The sequence below is a fragment of the Camponotus vicinus genome, unplaced genomic scaffold (genome assembly GCF_025532165.1).
Source record: "Camponotus vicinus isolate PSW18456_S1 unplaced genomic scaffold, iyCamVici1.0 SCAF_5, whole genome shotgun sequence".
Taxonomy (NCBI): domain Eukaryota; kingdom Metazoa; phylum Arthropoda; class Insecta; order Hymenoptera; family Formicidae; genus Camponotus; species Camponotus vicinus.
Window position 1 is genome coordinate 9,037,261 of NW_028141977.1, and position 25,748 is coordinate 9,063,008.

The following is a 25,748-nucleotide window of genomic DNA, read 5'->3' on the forward strand; positions in this document are numbered from 1 at the left end:
TTACCCTACAGATGGCTGTTTGTTCGAATGTCACCGAGGGTTATTATATGCCTCGTTACTCGTCCTGTCGACAGCTTATTTGGCCTTAGTTTTCTATTCTCTCGCTTCTTTCTCCTCTCGCTCTCTCGGCTTCACGCCTTCCTCTTTGTCTCCCTGTCCCGTGCTCTTTTTTATTTTCCGAAACTGGTATGAAATATGCGCAACGTCACTTTCAATACGCGTACGATATTATTTAGACATGTCTGCTTATTAAATATCTTGTTCGAGTGACATTTTGATTTAATCCCGATTTATGCGAGTGGAGAGAAATGAGAAATTATAGTTTATGGTGTTGGTCCTTGCGTTGATTCTCTCGATTGAGATATCTTCGATAGTCGGACTTGTCTAAAAAAATGATCCGTGCGATAATTTTTTTAATAGACGAAGAGATATAAAACTCACTACACTTGCTTCTGTCACATATCGGTGACAGTAACGATGGCGATATATATCGTATAGCTAAACGCGTTCTGCTTCTCGGAAGCCGGTTATACAATTATCGCGGCTTACCTTGGCTCTGTCACTCGACGACGACGATCGCGATCCAGTTTAACTTTACGATGTATCGAGGACGAACGGATTCTTTCTACTAGCGAGATACGCACTACGAAATTTTGATTGCTGACTACTTTTAAATTAGCAGTCAAAAGATCTTTAATCGTCCGTGAAGCAAAATTGACAAATCTTGATAAAAGAAACTGTACATTCTTTTTCCATCTTAATCAAGTAATATCTGTCAATATACGCTATATTGTAATTTTTCAGCGGTGTTATTAGAACAATTGTATTTAATATATATTTATAATATGTATTTTATTATATATGATACATTATTATTATAATAATAAATATTTCAGATCTTTTTAATTATATTTTTATTTTTGATTCAATAACTTTTAATTTTCTAAAATAAAAATACGTATAGATATTTCTTGCTTAATAATTCATCTTTTTCTACTCTAATGTAACCAAAAGAATAAATTTTGTCAGAAATTCGCAATGATTTTTTTTCCAAAAATGTAATGTTTTCTAATTTTTGTATTCTAATTATTTATAAAACTTTATGAAAAATATACTATATGTAATATGTGCATATATAATAATGTTTGCAACTTGTAATATTAAACAACCTATCGAAAGTATTCAGTTTTATGTCAGTTAGTAAAACATACATACACACACATATTTCGATTTTATTTTATTTTTGTATCGATCAATACATACTTTTATTTTGCCTTCGAAAACAAGTATGATATATGGAACAAACATGTAGAAAAGTCAATCCGAAAATTAATATTCGTTTTCAAGAAGAAAATTGTACACACGGCATTTATAGCTCTAAAGAAAAAGTCAAGACTAATATAATTTTAAGTCGTTTTAAAGAAACATTTATATTTCAATTATTTGTATTTTAAATTTTTGCAATATATGAATACATATTTAAACAAAGATACGAATCTGTACTTTGCTAATCTATTAAGTACCTTTAAAGTAAAGTAGTAGTATCTTTAAAGTAAAACATATTTCATAGCGCAAACTTATGTATAGATTAATCTACCATTTCTCTAGCATAAAATCGTAGTAAATATTAGAAGTAATTAATCATTCAAAGTAGGTCAATCAACGACATGCTCGTGCGGTTTTAATCATTCTTTTCCAATTATATGTTCTCTCAATATCTACTTTACTCTTTCTCGAGCCGGTGAATGCATTAGTCACCGATTCTTCATTCCCATTACTAAACTCACTCATTCTATCTACGATGAAAGATTCTATGAAAGATTAACATTGATAACAGTCTTTCCTTTTTATTTACTAGAGAAATATGTTTTTCTATTAAATATAAACTCATGAAATGGGGTTTGGTTCAAATCTCTTCAATCAACAACCGTCAGGAGAAAATGCGCTGATTGATTCCAGGCTTCGATTATCGAAAGAGGTTTTCGAGGTGTACTTCTTGTATTGTTCGCGAACGGGACCATCCTGCGCAACGAATGGAGGGCGGCCACCATCTTTGTATAAGGCAGCTAAACTCCTAAAATCAATCCCTAATGAAATTAACGATCACCACGTTGCTCGTAGTTGCCCCGGGGGCCCAGGTGGATCCCCCGGAAGCTCTCTCCGGCAAAGAGTCCCTTTAGGGTCGAAAAGTCACACCCCAGTCACACACCAGCTAACCAATCAAGGTCGAGAAGTAAGCGAAGTCGTTGCTACGCGTCGATTGGTTAAGTTTCCGGCCCGGTTGATTGCCCAGGAAATTGTGCGTGTCCAGGACGCACGTGTAAGCCCCGGCTTCGCGCTCAAGGCTATTCGCAGATGGAGATATTTTGTATAGTGGCAGTCACGTATAGCGTGGCAGTAATTGTTTCGTATGTTGACGCGCGTGCCGTCTTCGAGCTTTGTTCAATAAAGTTCTTCGAACTTTCGCTTTATCGCGCGAAACGTTAAATGATGCGCGTGGACATGCGAGAAAATGTGTGTCGAGTAATCAGAAGAATTCTCCTAAAAACAGATTTAATTTTTGCTGCAATATAAATTTCGTACGCGCATTATGTATTATAAAAAAATACGATATAGGTACGTGACTTGTACCTGTAATTTTGTAATTTTTCATGAAATATATCTTGTCAATTAATAATTATCGGATTAAAAAATTAATTACAGAAATATAGATTGCAAAAGTCTAAAAAAACAAGATATATTTATTAATTGCTTTTCTGATTTTAAATTTTTATACATCGCTTAAAATTTTTATTCGTTTTTAGTCATTAATCGTTTTACTAATTAACTTTTCTAAGAAAATATTGAATATAAAAATTATGAAATAATTAATTGAGAATTAGGAAATTATTCTTACGAGATTTTATATGCTATCAGCCATCTCTCTCTCTCTCTCTCTGATCCCTAATGTTATTATAGTTGAATTGAGAAATATTTTTTAAATTAATTTAGCATCCGTTATCTTTAGATATTTTCTGCAGCTTATTTAAAAAATCGAAATAGAACATTGAATCGTGCATTATTATATATCGGTTAAGAAGAATTATTCAAGAAAATTCTTATAGAAATAATGAAAGATTGCTGGGTTAGCTTTGACGCGGATGTGATCTTCAATAAGACTGCAAGATCGATGAGTACATCAATTTGCAAAATCCACATGAGTGCGTGCAATAATCGTTTGTCGGTACTTCGTAAATACCATTATATTAATTTTATACCGATATATTGATATATATGTACATATCCCTTCATAATAATTGCATTATATAATCGCGCCATAAATCATATGTAGGTACGCGCGAAGAGTATGCCTCTCATTAAAATTACGGACACGACGCGTTGTATCGCACAAATGATTTCTCTAAACAGCCCACGGCTATGGATAATAGTGAATCGACAAATATCAGCATCGGGATGAGAGTTTCTTTTTTAACTTATGATGTGTGGGTGGATCAACGACTGACATGCTTATTTGTTTTTGGCTTATCTATTTACGCTTTTTAGCATCGATTTGTTTGCTTCCTTTCGTTTTTCTCTGCTTTTTATTCCTAGTTTGATATTCAGATATGATTTTAATCTAATATTCTTCTCTATTTCTATTCCTTATCACTTTGCTTTTAATAGTTCCACATTTAATAAAAATATTACAAGTTTAATAATCATAGAAATCTTGGTAGAATTTTAAAATCCAAATAATATAGGATCGAATACAAAAAACAACATATACATAAAATAAAATAAAAAATAATAAATGTATATATGTTAGAATTTATAATTAATATTTAAATTATTATTTTTAATTAAATATGTAAATTTTTACATTAAACTTTTGATTATTTTTAAATAAGGAATTCACTACATATAATGCAGTTTATATTGAGTAAATGGAAAATGGAAAATAGCAGTTAATATATATAATCATTTTTATATAATATTAACAAACACTGATATTGCACGTGTAACATGCACTAATTTTAATGCGTACAATCTGCAAGTCATGAATATATATCAATTTGTGCTATCTGTACATCTAAATGAACATTTCAAGCTGTGTCATTGCTCAATCATTGAATGGATGTATTGATTGCACAAAGATATATGATTTCGACCATTTATTTTCCAGTTGACATATATCTGTCATATTCTATCTAATTTGGAGGAAAAATATATATCAAGTACCTATTTAGTTTCTTCATTATAAATACTCTTTCGATCAATATTTCTCCATCTAAATTACAAATTTTTAAAGAGAATGTTTTATATTTTGTATATTTCCTCTATTTATATTTAATTAATTTATTACAATCATACAATTACATTGTTATTTTATGAAGAAATAGTATGCACATTTTTGTGATGTATAAGCGATTATTATGCTCTCTCTCTCTCTCTCCCCCTTTATATATTATTAATTTGATTTAAATAGCTTTCTAATGCGATGCTAATCACCGGAAATTATATATCAGTTCACATTCGATCAAGGCCATTGAACACACATCTGTTATGTCCATAAAAAATGTTTAATAGACTGTTGTAAGATTTTTTTCTCTCTCTTTTTACTAATGTTAATATAATTTACTCTCTTGACTTTTGATTATGTGGAAATTAATATTCCTAAAATTTATATTTCTAAATTTTATTTTCCAAACATGATAAAAATAGAAAAAAAATGTTTTGTATTTCTTAACACACAAATCAACATCATATTGTTCGTAACAGCATTATTATTTTTCTTTTAAATTCTGTATGTATGGATATTTACCTTTTAAATGTTATTCACTATTATTTTGCTGTTATAATAAAAAGTTCATTATTTTAACAATCGACATAGTGTAATAAAAAATATAAATGGAATATTTAAAAAACACTTTAAAAGACGAGAATAAACTTAGGAAACGCGAGAAAGTGACAGGATGATGTGTGTTCAAGCTTTTCTCTTCTTTCTCTTTTTTTGAATCTACAATTTCATAATAAGAACCTCGATCCCGCACTTCCGCCCATTCATCGATGATTACCGGTCAAATTGGAGCATAGCTATTTTGCCTTAACTGGAACATATCATTACATTATTATCTCGTTATCTTAGCAGATTCAATTAAAGTGCTATATTAAGCACCCAATATTTATCACCATTTTAAATGTATCAATTGAAGTCTCGAGTTTTTCAAATATTTTACTGCATGTGCGTAATTTTATTATATTATTATTCTTTATTATATATACAAATTATATAAATGTTGATGTGAGAATTAAGATTTAAGAAGACTTTTTCGATTTGAAATAAAAATTATGTATAAAAGGAAAATAAAATAAAATACATAATATATAATAATAAAATAAAATACATTATATATATATATATATTTTTTTTTTGTTATATTTATTAGTAACTCAATTAAGTAACTTTGTAACTTACAAATAAGTCATTATCTACATTATATTATCAATAACAGTAATACAACGTCTGTTTTAATCATAGCCTGTAATCGCGGCTCGCAGATGCAATATTTTAATGACACATCGTATCTGCGATTTCGCTGTTTGATGCGTAATATCGATGAATATTTGCATATTACTGCGTGTTCATTTGATTCACACGATTGCCGATTTCCGAGATAATCACGCATGCGTGTCCACGCGTGATACCGTCGCAACTGCTTCATTGACGACGTTCAGACCACCGTAGTCTCCGTTCAATCGTTTCCGTTGGAATGAAAATTACACCGGCTCGACCGGCAATCACTATTAACTAAGGATAGAACATTATCACCGTGAACGACCGTCATATATACGTGTCTTTCTCATCAGACTTTTCTTAGGAATAACAACTCATCAAAGCAGCCGCGGTCAAATCATCAGGATTACACACAATGCGATTAAATGCAAATACCTAGGCCACTACAAAGTTCGTCATAATCGCAAAGAAGCAGCACCATTTCCTTGTTACTCTTCCATGAAGCTGACAAACTCTCGTACGAAGTATAAAGAGAAAAAAAAAGACGTCAGCGATTTATAAGAGACGGAGCTTGTAATAAACGCACATACGCACGCCGGACACGAATCGCTTTTAGCTTCGCATTTGTGAGGCCATTGCTACACTTCCTCGTGTACTTTTCTGTACGCGAATGTCTACAAGAACGATTAATTTCTTCCTCAGCCGTCGCGGACGCAGTTGTTACGACTCCTTGTAATGCAAAAGAAATCCCGAGGCGAGATAAGAGAGAGAGAAAGAAAAGGCAATCGATGGCGGTCGCTCGGTCAGCTGAATGGTAGACGGTGAACGGAGAACAGTCGGCCTCTGAGCGAGCGAATCTCCGCCTCGGACCATTGTTGTTTATGATCTATCTCGTTAAACATTCTATGAAACGGGGCTCTATGACAGAGAATACCTGCGATCAAAACCGGCCGGCGCGTTGTGCAACGCGGTGCGGTCTGTATGTAAGTTCGCGTTACTTAACCGCCGAGATCCTTCTGAGATCCTTCTTTGATCGCACCGAGAGCTTTGCGAACAAGCAGCGAATCTAATCTCGAGAGTATCGCATCTTTGAACCGTCGATGTATTGGTACAAGCATTTTTTCTGTCCCTTTACAGATGATTCTTTTATTATCATAATTGTGCGTCGGTTTTAGCGGAAATTTTTGTAGATTTTAAATCGTAAATTATTTTCGGATTTTAGTTTCAACAATTGAGATTTTAACAAAAAGATGTTTGACAAGCGATGAATTTTTAATTGAATTCTTCAATAACAAAGAGTCACGTGTATTACTGTCGTAATACGTGGCATCTTGACATCTCATTCATCCTTACTTCAAACTACTACGAACAAACATTGATTAGCTAATAATTCCGAGTTAAAATTAAATCATACAAATAGACGTATTTATCGCGCTGACGGGTCTTTCATCCTTCTGCACTGATTTCATCTGCGCGATTTCATCGTATTTATCTTGTTTAACAAGATCTCTGTCGCTTGTACACGAGTTATAAAATAGAAAGAGCACAACTCCTGTTGATGGCTAAGCAACCGCTTATTGTCATCACCTTTGACTCTCGACAATATTATTGCGCTTTAGCGACGGTTGTAATTGCCATGCTGTTCTTAACATCGGTCTAGTACACAGCTTTGCCTTTTATGGCAAACTACTTGACTTGACTCTGTTACTCAGCAGTCGATGGCGAAGAGAGCCGTTGATTTATGCGGCTGCATCGATTTATCACTTTTTCGTGCTATTAACTTCGAAGCAGAAATTAATTAACCGCCCACGATTCACGGATGATAGCTTTGGCAAATCACACGTCAATAAATGTTATAGGGCATTTCTCAATATGCGATTGCAAATCGCAAAAAGCTATATTTTTATAAATAAATAAATAAAAATAAATTAGAAATAAAAACATTGATATGCAAATTGATCGCAATCTTCTAAAATAAATGAAAGATATATCTAGCGTTATAATTTTTATTCATGTCATTTTTTTTAATGTTTTATTATAATGATTAAAAGTAAGAGAAAAGTTTATATCTCTAAGTAAACAGATCTTGCAGATTTCTCTTCGGAGACATTTCTTGGAATAGATACATAAAAACACAAAGACGTACGAAGGTAAGATACTTCCTGTGTCATGGTCACGCATGATTCAGACTGCTACGCAATCGAAAGAATTCGCAGACGATAACTGGCTGCAAACGAAGTTTATAAACTATCCACGGATTGCATGTGCAAACATGTAGAATATTATTAAAGATCTTGTTATATTAGATTATCGGCCTGCAATTTAATCTGCAAACAATCATTTCGCGTTTTTTTAGGCCGATATTTTTCAATTTGCACATACCTCTTCATTGATTATCTATTAAATTATTAAAAACTTAGTGGACGTTATCTAAATTATAACAACGTTAGTTATAACAACAGTAATTTCATAGAAAAAATATTTAGGTTTGTATCATATGTCGCTCCAGAAGAGAAGCATGTCTCGAGCAACATAAGATGCTCATGATTATTACTGTGATGATTCAGATAATCTTTGAAAATGCAATTCAAATAAAATTCTAGATTATCATTTATTTGTAATCATTAATTTTTCAGTTTCCTTGAAATCTTGGATGCGAGATACATATGTCTGTGTTGCGTTCGTTCATTTAATGCTGCGAAGTATTGAATTTATCAATACATATGATATAAGAAGATTCTATTTAAAATGGAAGCGTATACTTTATGTAAATTCAAACTAATGACGTTTTGAAATGTGGAATAAAATCTTGTGAGTCTATTTATTTTTGCCATGATCATCGAATTACCAGGTAGAGTGATAAATGATTAATTAATTCATGATAGAGAGACCGATGGTAATCCGTCGATGAGACGGTTTCACAATTCACACAGCGAAATATTCACAATAATTATACGTTCTGGTCCATTCGTGTAGATCTCATAGATAAAATAAGCGAAGCGCTCCAGCTATTCCCATTAAATAAATTAATATACGTTCGTAAACCGTTACTAGAATCGAGATAAGTGTTCGAGATAGTAACATCAGAGACAGTTAGAAACGCTCGCAGTACTTATGTGTCTCTAAATGATGTAACGACGAATACGTGCTGCTATACATAAGAAACTAAAGCACGTTGTTGTCTTTCAAAAAATACTCTTTACAGCGGACTAAGAGATTTCGATCAAAATAAGACTTTAATTCTAGTTTAATGCTAGTGAATTTCAGTAGATTATTTTATAACTTTTATATAATTTTATCATTCGGAAAAATATACAGACATAATCGTTTTAATTCTCAAAATTATTATTGTGGAATTATTTATACAATTTTATGGATAAATTTAAAAAATCAATAAAAAGAAATAAAAAATTGATAAAAAATAAAAATTAATAAGGAATAATAATACATCTTCATATATTCAAGAATTCAACGAAGTTGAATAGACGTTATTTAAGATCCTGTCAAAGTATCAAAGTATACATTAGGGAAAAAAGAAGATAATATATAAAACTTATATTTAATATTCACTGATGTCAGACTCGAAGAAAAAACGAAAAGATGTCGCATGTTTGAGTCATAAAAAATCGTGTATTCACCGACACCCATCGTTTTTCCTTTTCTTTCTTTTGCTTCTCTCTCTTTCTTTCTTTCTATCTCATCCGACATCATTTTGATGTTACCAAATTGTTCGACTAACGCTGCTTCTAGCGAGCAGGACCGTTACATAGGACCGTTCCTCTCTATCGCCGCTTCCTCTCGAACATTATAATTTACAAGCGCGTCGAGCACGACAAGAGTCGATCCTATTTGATGGGCACGGAAATTTATTATCCGTTTGACTCGCTGTATTGATTTAGACATCGGAATCGAATCGATACCGGCAGTCATAGATAATATGGACAGCTTGTTTACTTTCTTTCTCTGCTCGTTTGCGACGACGACAATGGCGACGATTTTTGCCACACTTGAATGTCAAGCGGGATCTCTGTCTGTATCCGAACGATACGTGCCACAGCTTACAACGGCACCGTCGCACAATCGTTCAACGAGCATAAAACGAAGGCGATCACGTCGCGAGAGCGGTAGAGCAGGAATGCTACGTCGGCGCAAAAGTGCCATGAGATACCTATCGGTTAGATTTATAGAGCCATCCCATGTATCTGTCATAACACGCTGACATTAACGGGACGATGATGATGTATCTAATCAGTGTCCCGGGAAATGAATCAAACGAAACGCAGCAACGGTCAGCTGATGTTAAGACAATAAAATTTGCAGTGAATTCCTTCGCTCATAACGGGATTGCCATTTTTTTCTTCATTGTGTCATTCAAATATTAATATGCCATATTATGACTTTTAAGCATGATGTATGTTATGGGATTTTTCTGTAAAGAGACTCTTAAAATATTATAGAGAATTATTAATTCCTTTCTTCTCTCCTGACTCAAAGAAAGAAAAAAAATCAGCATGGACAAGTTTTGTCTCTCATGTAGCGGTTCTTTTGTACCGAAACATAAAATTTCGAAACAAGATACACCCTTCGTGCACTGGCGAAGATGAAGAGTTCCGAGTTATAAGTTGACCAATCTCTTTGCCATGTAATAACGCTTTGTCCGAGCCCCAAGGCACGATATTAAGCATTCCAGGGCAACGATGCAATAATGCGGGGCTATCCGATGCATAGGAACTAAAACAGGAACGCTATGGACGAATTTAAAATATTCGCCGAAGATATTGCTGATCACGGTTACGCACACAAACATGTACACGTGGAAAGAGAGAGAGAGAGAGAGAGAGAGAGAGGGGGGGGACTGTATAATATAATTTCGGATCGAAAGCTTCGGTTCCGGTATTCCTTGTTCCGCCAAGTCGTGAATCTCACTTTGACCTATGGAAGAATAGACTAACAGTAGTCTTAACTCGATTATTGCATTCCTTCGTCCTGATACTGATTATTATGATTCTGGCGTGGAAACGAGAATGAAAATTTTACGAAATACGCGACATTGATCGGTGCATATCGTTCATTTACCGGAAATATAATGGATTATCCGTTAATAAAACTCGTTTAAACGTTCGTTCAGTAAGGACACGTTAGGCCACCTGACTTTCGGAATAATCTTTCCATTCGATCCATTAAGTTATTAAGACGCGCCGTTACACGATGGTTATCGATAATTTGACGGGAGAGGTTCATTACCAGGTGCGAACTGAAATTATATCTCGACAAGTGTCATCAAGAATAATGTCATGGTATTCATTTGCGATATTTGGCAACTTTGTGATTCATGATTATATCATTTGCACGCAATATATTGAATAAAACTCATCATTGTGATTAATATATAAATCAAATAGTTATACATGTAATAAGAGAACTAACTTTATCTTCAAGTAATTTATTTTTTATCTTCCTCGGATAAAGACAATTTATATTTCTTCCCATTTTATTAAACGCATTTTATATATACGTATATATTAAAACATTAAAATGTTATTAATGCATTGCTTCTGCCGATAGATAATTTCTTGTTTCTCGTTATGAATGTTATTATTTTTTATGACGTCTTTAAAATAATATTTAATATAATCTATATAAAATATAATGATATAATTATAAAAAAATAGTATTTTTTATAATTAACATTTTTAAAATCTCTCGGATTTTTATAATTTAACATTTTTAAAATTTTGAAGTCATCTTGTTAAGTCTTTTAAGTCATTTTGCTACATGTTAATGCATGTTTGCAGATATGAAACCTTCGGACAGGAGCGAGAAGGCCATGTTGTCCGGAAACGCGCAACCGTCGGATGTGTTCTGTTCGGTCCCAGGACGATTATCGTTACTAAGCAGCACCAGCAAGTACAAAGTTACGGTAGCAGAGGTACAAAGACGGCTATCGCCACCGGAATGTTTGAACGCGAGTCTCCTCGGCGGCGTGTTACGAAGGTAAGGCGTCAATTTATGAACTCTATAATTAACGCACAAATCAATTTTGCGAGTCGATATAAAATATATAATTACATCGATTTCTCGATAAGCTCTCTCCTCCCTTTCCCGTCTTTCTTCCGCGAGAACAATTTTCTCGACAGAAAGAGTGGGAAAGGGAGAGAGAAAGAGAAAGAGAGAGAGCGGTTCATTCATCCGTCTTTAATCGTGCACACACTTAGAGCCCCTCGGGCTCTCTCAGCAGTCCATAAACAAACCGTTAGAATAATTTGGCGAAAGATTAAATATCGTTCCCGTGAGAATCGGCACGACTATCGGTTAAGAAGGCGCCCGATATACGAGTATCCCGTTGTTTCGAAATTAACGCAAGCATGACATAAAATAAAATAAAATAAAATTGTAAAACAGATGTCAGTCGAAAACTCTCGATGAGGAAAATCTATTAGTTAAGATTTAGAAAAATATATATAATAAAAATGGGACTCGATCGCAATTTCTTAGAAATATTTCGTAATGGGGTACTATATTAATTGGGGTATTATATTAATTAATTATATTAATTAATTATATTTATTAATTATTATAATTAATTATTACACTTTTATGACATTTCTTACAAAATGCGATAATCCGTGGGATACCATCCGTGACTTGTATCGCGGCCATTGATTCCGCGGAACAAACAAAATAGGTACGAGATACACGGCGCTGCATTAAGCCGACATTTCCGGCCGCGCATCGAAATAATCGGTGTAATTGATATGGAGCGCGATCGGAACAATGCGCTTAAAAGATACAGCGGGATGAAGATCGCGATACGCACCGTTACACGACTTTATCTATGAGACTAATTAATAAAACCGCGTGTTCCTCGTCCGGCGCGTTTCTTACACCGAGCACGGACAGCCACCTGATTTATAGAAGCTTCTCATGGGAGAGAAACACCCTTCTTTATCTGATTCGCGGTTTTATCCTAGGCTGAAGAACACTGCTCATTGCGCAATCCTTTATCACTAAAGGCGTGGATGAATTACTGTGCAAGTGTGGCCAGATATTCTCCAAGCGCTCGTATGTACGTGCGACTTTTCACGCTGAATCCTTCTCTCGCAATAGACGTTGCAAAATTACCGTCAAGGCATCGCACTCTCTTATTTTACATTCTTTAGATGAATATTTGTAAGAAAATTAATTCAACATCACGTGGGTAAGAAAGAAAATCAAATCCGTTTCGTTCTAGATTCGTTAGAGATCACATATGTGGAGATTTAATAAAATAATAATAACTTTTATAATAGAGATAGGAATATGTATCAAATGCATCTGTGTTTCAAATTTTAGCAATATTTTTGATTACATTTTTTTGATATAATTAATTTTTAAATTAATTATATCAAAAAAATGTAATCAAAAATATTGCTAAAATTTGAAACACAGATGCATTTGATACATATTCATATAATTAATTTAAGAATTTGATACATATTCATATAATTAATTTAAAAATTAATTATATCAAAAAAATGTAATCAAAAATATTGCTAAAATTTGAAACACAGATGCATTTGATACATATTCCTATCTCTATTTAATAAGATTTAAACAAATGTCAATTTGTATCTGCGTTTCAATTTTTAGCAATATTTTTGATTACATTTTTTAAATTTAATTTTTTAAAACAAATGTCAATTGTACATTCAACGCAGAATGCGTTGATATTACGAAAGAAAACGTGCGTTTTCTGCGCGAGTAAAAAGAAATCTTACGCATGCACGTACTTTGATGTATCACACATCGCCCACGAATTGTTTCGCTGTCAAGTGACGGAGCGCGGCGAATCTTTCGCGTATATACGCCGCGGAATAAACTGCTAATAAAGCGGACCGATCTATCCCCGATGCAAATGAGACATTAATAACCCGCGTAGCTCCGAGTGTCAATTCTCTCCTCTCTCGGTGCGCGAGCGAGCGAACGAGCGCGCCTCGGGCGAGCGCGGCATCTCGCACCGACGGTTATAATTCATCCGTTCGCATAGCGATCTGACCGATAATTACACGCGCCGGACCGAGACTTGCCACCATAGATTCTCCCTCTCTTCTCTACGGTATCCTCCTTTTGTCTCTCCCACCAGCTCAGCCTCATTCCCGGCAACTCGTGGCCTCTCCTGCTCGTCCACTCATGAAGATCCTCCGCGATCGTAATACGCCTCGAGAGATCCTCAAAGATCGATTGCGCCGTATCGTTGCCCTCGCAAATATATGCGAGCTGTCTTTTGTCGCAGAGATGCACCGATTCGCGTCTACCGTTTTGCTTTCTCACCATCGATTTTTATCGCTTTGAGCATTTCGTAACGCGCGTTTCCTCTCAGTTTGTGATCTATTAATTTTTATTTTATTCCATATATATGCGTTAGATTTATCGTACGAACCATAAGAACGAACGAGTACCAAAGTGGAAGATTGGAAGGGCTTTCGATTAAAATAGTTTTAATTTATAAATGCATTATCATTTGAAGGTTTTTGCTCATTATATTTAAAAAGATACAATTATATATATATATATTTTTTTTTATCAATTTTCTATGCATAATACTCCTTATCTCTAAAATATACCCTGAGATATACAATCTTTGAATTTTAATTAGTAAACACAATTTATAATATTGTATATTCTTTTAATTTGCAATTATTAGCGATTAATATAAAATCCTTATCTACTCTATAAATTATTGTCGCAAACACCTTTCAAAATTGATCAATAATATTCACTTAAAAATATAAAAAATATAAAAATATAAAAATTAAAAATATAAAAAAAATACTGCGTCGACTAAGTTAAAGTTGATTTCCACCTCAGATGTTGTTTTTCTATTATAAATTCATTCTATTTTTTTCTTTTTTTGCGAATGTTTATGTCAAATGAGATTATGCGTGAATCAGTTATTATATAAGCAACAGACAAGCTATAATACTATATAGTTAAATTATAGATTTAGTTTGCAAAAAATAATAGCATTTTATTATTCTCTCATTAAATCTGATAATCGTAGAAGTATAACATCCTCTGACGCACGAGCGTTTCATCCGCCGATTTAATTTATTGTCGCATATTATTATCGAACCGATATTATTTTTTTGATTAAGTTAAATGTCCATACAAAAGAAATCCTGCCATTTATTAAGTCTAACATGACATATTTAAACAAACTTGTAGATGAATGATAAAAAATAGCAATATTTTTTACTATCAAATTTTAATTCTATTTAAATATTATATTTTTCATTATTAAAAACTGAAATAATTTATTTATTAAATTATTTATTAAAAGCCTATCGCAAAATCAATTTTAGTAGCTTATACATTTTTTTTAAAGTTGAAAAATATATGATTTATATTAATATATGATTTAATGAATTTTCATTATAGTACTGTAAAATTTTGAAGAAATATATAAATTATATAATTTATATAATGCTATATTGAACAGAAAATTCTAATCCTAAGTAATAAATATTAATACAATTAATATTTATAAATATTGAAAAATATATATATCTTATAAAAGATCTGAAAATATTCGATTGAAAATGTATAATATCATTAGCAAAGATATTACAAAGACGGTCAATATCTCAATAAATCCCAATCATCTGTTCCCACGCGGGTTACGCTAATCGTTGCTAATCGTAATTTCGCCTCATTCTCTCATAAAACGAATGGTACGAAAGATATTTGAATGAGCCTTGATCGTGTCAGGAAGTCCTTCGGTTTACTACTAATGTCGCGCGGCATCCGTAGACGATTAACGATGCTAGTCGTCTCGAGTAATCAGGGGGAACAAGGAATCTCGGCGCACCAGGATTCCTATCGGCAGAATCGAGGGGATGCAAAGTCTCGCGGAAACCCCAACGTAGAAGAGACGATGCGTCTGATTGTGAGTGGAATGGAGATCCTTCTCGAGACAAGATTCTGTAATGAGTGCAGCGTCGCTCTCGTCACGTACGAAGACGAACGACGACAATGATCGTTAAACACAAAAATTCGATTTGGTCGTGCGTTTATTTCACGCGATCAATTAAATTCGGGACTCGATCAAAATTCTTTCGTCGTGCATTGACTATACATCTCGATACATATATTACTAACATCATTAATTATCAATAACGGTGATTATCGATGACGGTCACGTCGTCTGAGAAGACAAAAAGTGCGATTGTAGGTCAAAACAAGAGTGTAAAGAATATTATTTGGAGTATAATTTTAGCAAAAAGTTCTGTCAACTTAATATCTCGTATTAGATTTCATTTTAGATCTCATCTTAAATTTTGATTGCATGTAATATACAACAAATATAATATAAATTAAAAAAATTAATCCATTTAAATTCATAAATTCTATTATTAGGAAAAAATTCTAACGTATTACATTTTGCAAATAAATATAAGTGCAATATAATGATTTGTGATATAATATTGTATTATTTATAAAATAAAAATAAGAAGAAAAAGAGAAATATTCTACTTAATTCATGTATCAAAATAAAAATTTTCGATAAAATCAAATTTAAGCGAAAATCTCGCTTTAATCATAAAGATTAAATTAATCGACAATTAACTATTTTCTTTTCGATTATGTTTCGAAATGAAAAATGTCTCAATGTCACCAAATATATTTTGAACATAATTTTCAGGAAATAATGCCCTGAATATAAATTCGAAGAAGTCGATATTAAAAATATAGCGGTAAAACGTATTAATTGCCGAAAGCGAAGGATTGTCCGGGCGAACCGGACAAAGGTAGGCGATACGCGTTACCGTTATAACAGGCCAAGATGATGGATGGACAGGGTGTGTTAAAGAAAGAAGTCGCTGCTACTATCGCATTGTCTGTTGATGTTGTACAAAAAAAAATTTACTTCGCGGCTTGGTCGTCGGATTAGCAACACGAAATCGCCATGGGACGGTCTCCGCGCGAGCGTGAGACGATTAAAACGCGATTTTCGATGAACTTCGGTCGAAAAAACACATGGGACGTATCTAATACACGAATCAGCATCAAATAAAAAATTGAAGTTTTTTTTCTCTAAAATATATTTCGCTTTCAGCGAGAATTCTTATACTTTGTAGAGTCGTCTATGTATTTATTTCCTACGATATTAGTTACATTGAAGGAATAACTGTAATATATCATATATATAGTTCTTGTATTGTTTGACAAAGGGTCATTTATTTAGTTAATGAAGCTATCTCTGAAGTCATTTAACGCATAAATATTTTTTACCTACACAAAATACAACTATATTAAATACTAGTAATATTTTAGATGACGATTTCAATCTTGATACCATTTTATTATCAAACATTTTTTGAAGTAACGAAAAAGATATATCTAATTACACCAAACGAAATCACATTATTACAGATAATGCTTTAATCAATGATCAAATGCTTCATCTAGCTGATCATATACAAGGTGTATTACATTTCTTAATAATTAACCTACATAAAACGAAGGAGGCCATAAAGATGCCGGCAAAAATCCTATCAATGCTCGCGTTACAATCTGAATAGAGATTGCTGTGTGAATACAGTGCTCCTTTGAGGCATGATCCTATTCCGCAAAACAGTACGCATCCTTAAGCGTGCGTTGCTCCGCGTCGAGTTGCTCAATCGCCGATGACACATGCGTAGTCGCGGATTATGCTAATTCTCTCTCTCTTGTTGCTGCCGTCTCTCTCTGCTCTACAATTTCATCTTTTTAGAGATCGCGGCAAAATGATTAATGGTGGAGTTTCGTTTCTCACGCGCTGAGATCTCGCGAATATGCGTGGGTGTTCGCGTGTATTCGAATAAAAAAATAACACGAAATAGAAAAAATAATTAACTAAACGTCATAAATTAATGACGATGATATTGTTCGAGTATTATTTATTTTGCGTAACATATATAAAACATATTGAGAATGAATTTAGTTGATTGATTCACGAAAATGTGATTATGTTAGGCAAGTTACAAAAGCTTTAACTCGACCAAATTTGGCGATACTAAATCAATGCACGAAATATAAAATAGTATTAAAAATGTAGTACGTGTAAGCGACGTTTAAAAATATAAAGAATGATTATTCTCTATATTTTTATGAATTTTATTACAATATTTTTAAATGAATTATGTACAGATAAATATAAGAATCAAAATATTTATACAATGTGTAGCTATTCAAAACGTTTTTATCATTATCTTTACGATTATATACAACAATGAATTTATCGTAGATTATCATACATCGTGCACGTTGTTTAACTAATGTTAAAAAAAATATGGAAAAACTTTGTGCTACAAGAGATATTTTGCCTTTTTCAGGGCGAAATCCAAAAACGGCGGGCGTCTGCTTAGGGAAAAACTGGAAAAAATTGGTTTGAATCTGCCAGCCGGCAGAAGGAAGGCCGCCAATGTCACGCTTTTAACATCTTTAGTGGAAGGTGAGTGTTTTCTCTTATTTCGAAAACTCGATTACAAACTTGTTAATGAATTTATAAAAAAAAAAAAGAAACATTTGCTGACATAAACACATCGAGTGTGATATAGCTCGCATGTTACAACCTTAATAGTTCTGAGATATTAATTAAATATTAATATAATGATTTACGATGTTACTAATAAGCAGATATGATCAGGAATTGCTACATACATTATATATGCTTGTTTCTATTCCTGATTTTCAAGTTTTCAACATCGAATTATATATAAATTGAATATACAAGTTGCCGTTTCTCTTGAAATGTTATAAAAAATGAAAGCATTTCTGTTCTATCTGAAATCTTTGAATTAGAATTCTTATGTCTTAAAAAAACTAATATTTAAGTTTCCAATTAATGTCAACTTAAATTTATCTTAATATTACATTAAAACATAAGCTGAATATTTTGTGCAAAGATTTATTTAAAAGATGAACAAATTTCATTTTATAATATGAAAGATGAAATCCAATCAAACTTCGACAAGAAAAATTAAATTTAAATTCTTAAAAAAACCTGTCAAAAAGGATAATATATTTCCAGAACACAATTTATATATATATTTAAAATATATTTACCTAATACCCTATAAATTATTTTATATTATATATTCTAATTTAAAAAACATTACATTTGTCAGATAAGGTATAGTATATATTAAGCTTGCTTGTAAATTCAACAATATTCTCGTAAACGCTATTATTTCTTAAAGATATAACATATACTTATCTCATAAAATACGCCGATAAAATAATGTTTCAAATATTTAAAAAAAATCTTTTTTTTACGCGATAATAAAAGTAATAGCCTTTTTCTTCGCTCAGAATCGTTTTTCTCATTAGCAATGAGATAATGATCGCGTATCCGGTACGAAAAGTAAAAATATGTAATTAAATGAAAAGCTTTCTGCAGAATATCCCAATTCTATAATGAATTTATATTCTTTTTTATATTCTACGGTATCAATATTCGTTTATATCTTATATGATACAATATATCAGTCATATTTTTACTAAAATAATATCGAAGTGTTTATAAAGTACAATATCTTAATCAATCTTGTCAATTGGCTTTGCAAATTTTAATTAAAATATCGAAGAAAATATATAAAATATATAAAATAAAATTTCATTTATTGCCATCTTGCATTTATATTATCGGGATGTAATAAAAAAGCCTTAATATATTTTCTCATCTCTTTGATAATATATTACTTAATTTTGAAAATCTGAATCCAATTATATTTAATATAGAAAACAATTTGCTATTAATCACATTTATCTAAAATGTCTCATAACCGTAAAATGGCATAGTCTCTCATGATTTATTCTTTAATTAATAGTTGTTAAAGCTTGTTAATGAAACTCACGATATTTATCAAAAAATATGCTGCCATAATATCGGACATTATGTCTCAATTCTTAAAAACGTATGTATTACATAACAATTAATTGACATTGTTATCAATTGACATTGTTAATAGTTTGGAATTAGAATGACATATCATTTTGTGAATTGAAATTAAATGAAACAGAAATATATATATGTTACATATATTATATAGATTTAATATATTCGCAAAAAAGTTATGAATAGAATAATTGTGGTTCTAAGATATTGAGAAAAGTACGGTAAACATTATCGATATATATATATTATGAAGAAAGATTTTAAAAAATATTGATCAACATATTTAACTTATCAATATACATCCGTATGAAACATTGTCCGTTGTGTGAATTTTGGCGGAATTCTTTACTGTCAAAATCAATAATGGCGTTAACGATAATCGAACTATAATCACACGTTTTTCTTGGCAATTTATCGCGAGGGATAAACATAACGCTTTCCGATTTACTGCCGCTATAATTTATGCGAGGTTACCTCTTTGCTCGTCTTTACACCCTCCTCTCGTCGCAACTCCGAAGAATTACATTCCTTGTGACGCCCACTTGTCTCGTAGGGCACAGTGATGAAATCATCTCTTTGGAATAGCGTGCAGGTTAAGGCGAATTTACACGGTTTATATTCGATGATGATTTCAGACGAGTTCATTCAAGTGGATGAATAAATTTTTGTTTAGACACCGAGTCTCATAAGATGAAATATCTTGCCTGATTAAATATTGTACGAAAATAAATATTAAGATCCACATTTTTATGCATATATTTCTTCCTCCATTTATACTGCATTTATACTCCATTTATACTTCTTCCATTTATACTGCATGTGTATATACGATTAAATTGTATTCTTTTATCTGATATTATTTCTATATAAATCTCTATATTAAATTTCTGTAATATAAATTTATTATAAAATAATATCATCTTCAAACTTATCCTGTTTATAATTATTCATATAGCTTTCAATTATCTCGATTAAATTTCCGGCAAAAAGAGTGAAACTAAAGTAGCTAATTGCATTTCCTTGATTTTTATGAAAATTTTCCATCTGTATAATCTACTATAAACCACTTTATTTTCATTTCAAATGATTCTTAACCGGATGATTATCGAAAGTGAACCGTATAAATTAGCCTTTAGAAAGGTCTCCTTTGTTCTTCCGCGTTATGACAGTAACAACCTCAGAGTGCAATCTTGTTGCGCCGGATACAGGATACGAATGGCTAATCAGAGAGAGAGCGAGAGGGACTCCTACGGGATATCCCAAGTGCGCGAGAGCGCTTAATAACGAGCGTGCAACAAATACGTATGTGCGCACAATCGCCATGCCACGCACCTCGGTCAGCAGTGCTCTAATGACGCGCCTGGAAGTTCGCTGGCACGGACGTTGATTATAATTTATGGTCGGTAAGGCTTTTATAAAACACTGGGGTTCTTGCTTTTCTTTCCCCTGCGTAGCGGGGCGGTGACGGCACGCGTACCGTAATCCTTTCTCAGTTGGAGAGCCCAAAATCTGAGCGTATTGTTTCCCTGAATTGCAATCTGCATATGTATACATTCAAAAAATATTTCCAAGGAAATATTAAATTTTCGAGAAAGAAAAAATTTATTAAGAATTTTAAAAAATTTGCACCGCAATCTTCACTTCTTCAATAACAATATTAAATAATGAATATGTAGTATAAATGTACGTGGGGCAGTGTGATTCGTAGATTTGAAATGTATATATCTTGGTATTCATAAATTTTGTTATTCTTTTGTCTTAAAAACGATTCATGCATTTATTGCTATTTTTCGATGACGATGGTTAATAATTTTAATTCCTTAAACAATCATGATTTTTTAACTTTGACGATTTATGGTTTTGATAAAAATATATGTATTATTTAATACGTTAAAATATCTACCGTGAAATCTGTATATTCCATTCCAAATAAGATACGGCACATCTAAATTTTCAGATATTTAAATATGAAATTTGATTCCGATTGATATTTCATGATGTATAAGTTGAAGCCAATTAATTAAATTAGTATGTTTTGAATTACATTTATAATACATTTTCTCGGGACACGAATTAATGTCATTAATGAAACTAGATTCTCATAATGTCTATCCTTCAATATTTATGTGTCTGAATGCAAATGGAGCATATAATTAACGTAGGAAACAAAGTTCATTAATTGCGTTTATTGACATGCAACTCATTAATTTCATCTTTCTTGTCTAGAAGATTTGCAAGGAGAAAAATTCGAAAAGAACTTTAAATATATATTTCAATTTTAGTTTTCAATTCCATTTATATATGTAGATTATTTCACTTGTAAGTTTGAAGACAAAATTGATCACTATTACAAAAGGAATCAAAATTCATATATCCACAACCATATAAATTTAGGAGAGTTTTGTGATGCGATCTGCGATTTCTTAATTTTAAATATCTGATGAACTATCATGCTTTAATAATGTAGAAGATGTTTCAATAATGATAAGTTAATAATGGCAGTGTGTTTACGATATTTTACTTTTAGATTTTTACGATAACATGTAATACATAAACTCGACGAGTTTTATGTTTCTGTCCTATGTTTTACAAGCTATGCAATAGCAGTCTATATATCATCAGGAACTTTAATTTATGAGTCTTTATTGAATCTTGAAGTCTATTATCATAGCCGTTTTAAGTATATTTAAAAAATACGTAGCAAAAAATGCAATATGCAACGTGTAATAAAGATATAAAAATGCAATTCTGTTAATTGTAATCCAATTAAATTTAAAAATCACCGACTTGGCAACAATTTACATATTACAGATTTCTAATATATGTAGGCAATAGACATTTTTAATTACATTCTTTTTTTACATTTTTTATTATAGATTTGTAATTTGAACAAAATAAATTTGATGACAGTTTAATTTGATTTAAATTAATTAAATCACACGCGCGTGAAATGAATAATTTAAATAAATTAAGACAGGAGTAAAAGGCATTTACGAGCAGACACGAGTTATTAGGTGTGTTAATACAATTTAATATAATTCAATAATATTTGTGAACGTTTCGGTTCTTCCGGACATCAACCAGGATATCTTTCAACTTTCCTTGTCGAACAACGAGGGATAAATTGGAGAGATATTTGAAGATGAATCAATGGACTAGGACCGAAATTAGCTTAAAATTCAGGATTGGATGTTACATACATGCATCAGTTTTCAGTAATATTTTATATTGCCAGATAACGGTTCTTTTGTCCTTCTTTTTACTTCTTGACCGTTCTTATAACATTGTATGGACCGAACTATAATAGATGTAACTTTTAGAATTTTTTAATTTTCTCTATTGTGTTGAAGATAGTTCAAAGGAAGAACCGAAACGTTCACAAATATTATTGAATTATATTAAATTGTATTAACACACCTAATAACTCGTGTCTGCTCGTAAATGCCTTTTACTCCTGTCTTAATTTATTTGAATTTATGATGAGCTATAAAAAAATTTTGAATAATTTAAGTTTTATTCTTATTGTTATCATTTAAACTTTAAAGTAAAGACTAATAAAGTAAGGATTATAATTTTTTTACATTTAATATTACCGATATCACATAAAATGATAATTATCTAACATAAAAATATAAAAAGTGAAATCTGCGACAACAAAACGATAAATTAGATTAATATATTCATGAATACATTTATTTCTCTATTTCTTGTGTTCGGCTTACGTCATTTTCTCTTTATAAATCATTGTTATAATGTCGATTCCTGTCATAGAATTTGTCTTAGTTAATTTATGAGATATAAGTCATTAGATACACGAGTTATGTTTTTAGCCTATTCTAATTATATAATCGCGGAAAATCGAATGAGAAAATTACAGATACACACGTATGCATACGAAAAAAAAAATAACGCGTTTTAAAATAAAAAAACTTGTTAGCGCAATGATTTTGTTATATAACGGCTTGTCACACTTTGTCTAATTAGAGGAACTGCAAAATCTTATGTAGCTGCGTATAGGAAACTGATGCGTATAGAAAGAATGTCGTCAAAGGCGCTTACGAAGTACAGGCGAAAGTGTGGGAACTTCTGCCCCGACGCATAAGACACGTACCTGTGAATATATTCATTATGCGTAGATATATCGCATATACTACGTAATTCATACGTAAATTCGCGTCCAATCGTCGTACACATCAATGACATAATGTGCTTACGCATAGAGATATATGTATAAAATTTTTAAAAGAGTTAGAAAATATTAGAATATCAAGATTATTTACTTTGATTCCATACAGGATATCTAAAAAAAAATTACGATATACTGATAAAAACTTTGGTATTGAAAGTAAAATAGCCAAATAATTTTGGACTTTTATTACTCTCCATTTATAAGAAACAAAATAGTTGTAATAATATATTTCTGTAGATTTACGACTGATAATATTTATCAAAAATAATAAAGTTCGATAAAAAAAAAGTTGATATATACTAATTATCATTAAGATCATTTAATCATAAAATTTGTCTCGACTTGATCAAATACATATATTTAATTTCACCAAAATGTTTACTTAATTTCTCAAATTTAACGATTAATTCTATGAGTTTTTTTATTATTGCAAGATTTGATTTCGTTTCATGATATAATGTATCGTAAAATGTTAGATTAGAACGATCAGGATGCAATTCAGAGTTACATCAGAACAACATGCACACGGTGATCGAAGAATGCGTATTTTAGACATGTTATATACGCCTGTACGTCGACCGCAGCCGACTCGTTGTAAAGTTTTTAAACTGGTATGAAACCGCAAGAGAGGCATATCCGAACACGACGACCTCGGGGGTACGCGGAAGAGAATTCCCGAAATCTTTCTCGCAGGTTCGATTATCAGGACGTATAATGGAACGTGATTTGCGGTCGAAGGCCGAGATGGAGCGCATCATATTGATTATCGTTGTAACAGCGTTCCCTGACGAATAAGGTTACTCTATCGTCGACTCTCTCTATCTTGAAATGGCAAGCAAATTTCTATGAATATTACTTCGATGATTCAAGTAATCACATTTGAGATTCGATTGTAAAAGAATATTTGCAAGTAGAGAATGTGACACAAATTTTTTAAATATTACGAATATATTTTAATATATATTTATAATAACAATTTCCACAATTTAAATTAATCTTTGCAGTTTTTAAAAAAATATTATTTCTTATAAAATTTCTTAAAAAATATTGCTTATAATGAAAACATCCAAGTTGCTTGTAAGTAAAAAAAATTGGAAAAAATTCTCGTAGTTTTTAATAGTGATTATTTTTGATAAATACATTATCTGTGAGACTTTGTTTAGAAAAATTGAACACTCTGTGATTAATTATATACTTTTAATATTAGGATTAATTTAGGATGTGTGCTGGTGAGAAAAATGAAAAATGGGTCTATATAAAATTAGCGTATTTTCCCGATCGATTTTTTTGCTGCATCAATTGCATAGATTGTGATCGATGAGCCATATAATTCACGATCAATATAATGTTGTGTATGGTTGTTTCAATCAATTCACAAGGCGTGTTACCTATTCGTTTTTATTTACTCGTGCATTTGTTAATATAAATCTGTCATTTACGAATTTTCTTAGCAGTATGCTCTTCATTTTAACTGAATATTGTTCATGTATCGAATCAAAATAGCATGATTAATAAAATTAATGTTAAGATAATACGTGGTTTTTTCTTCGAAAATGAAATTGTTGATTTAATGTTATACTAATTTTCGAGTTAAAAAAAATGTGACGATAATGTTTTATTTTAAAAAACAGCATAAAATATATATTTTTTTCAAATAAATGTATTTTGTATGGAATAATCAAATCTAAAAATAAAATGACGTTATCATTTTGATGTAGAATTTACGAAAGTTAATTAGAAAAGTATTAACACTTTATTATCAATTCTCAATATATTCCCAATTAAATAGATCCGAATAAACGCGGCGAGGGAATTTTCTCAAAGGAAGAGAATATGTGTAATAAAGCGCAAGCTATACTCGCATCTGCGATTATAATCGCAAATGTTTTACACGCATATTGGTAAGATATTCTAACCGATGCTAATTTACTTAAAAGAGATTAGAAGAAGAAATGGGAAGGATACAACACGACGGAGATATGCAAATCCGCGCAAAAGAGCCGGCTAGAAAAGACTAAAATGCAGCAGATACGACCTGTTGCACCAGGAAGGGTAGGAGGGAAAGAGTGAGGGAGGTTGAAAATTTGCACCATGTCCAACGGTATCGCGATAAAATCGCCGATAGTTAACTTACTGTCGATTGTGCG

General features: G+C 31.8%; 2 protein-coding genes across 4 annotated transcripts in view; one reads left to right on the forward strand and one right to left on the reverse strand.

The window, feature by feature from the left end:
• Window positions 1-25,748, forward strand: part of Tfap-2 (transcription factor AP-2) — an 81,380-nt gene that overhangs the window by 47,460 nt on the left and 8,172 nt on the right. For both annotated transcript variants that reach the window (XM_083100688.1, XM_083100689.1), the window contains exons 6-7: window positions 11,290-11,488; window positions 17,848-17,966. In XM_083100688.1, the coding sequence (XP_082956814.1) occupies window positions 11,290-11,488; window positions 17,848-17,966 (318 nt within the window). The remainder of the gene's footprint in view (window positions 1-11,289; window positions 11,489-17,847; window positions 17,967-25,748) is intronic.
• LOC145972245 (KH domain-containing, RNA-binding, signal transduction-associated protein 3) overlaps window positions 1-25,748 on the reverse strand; it is a 57,705-nt gene that overhangs the window by 14,324 nt on the left and 17,633 nt on the right. The window lies entirely within an intron of this gene.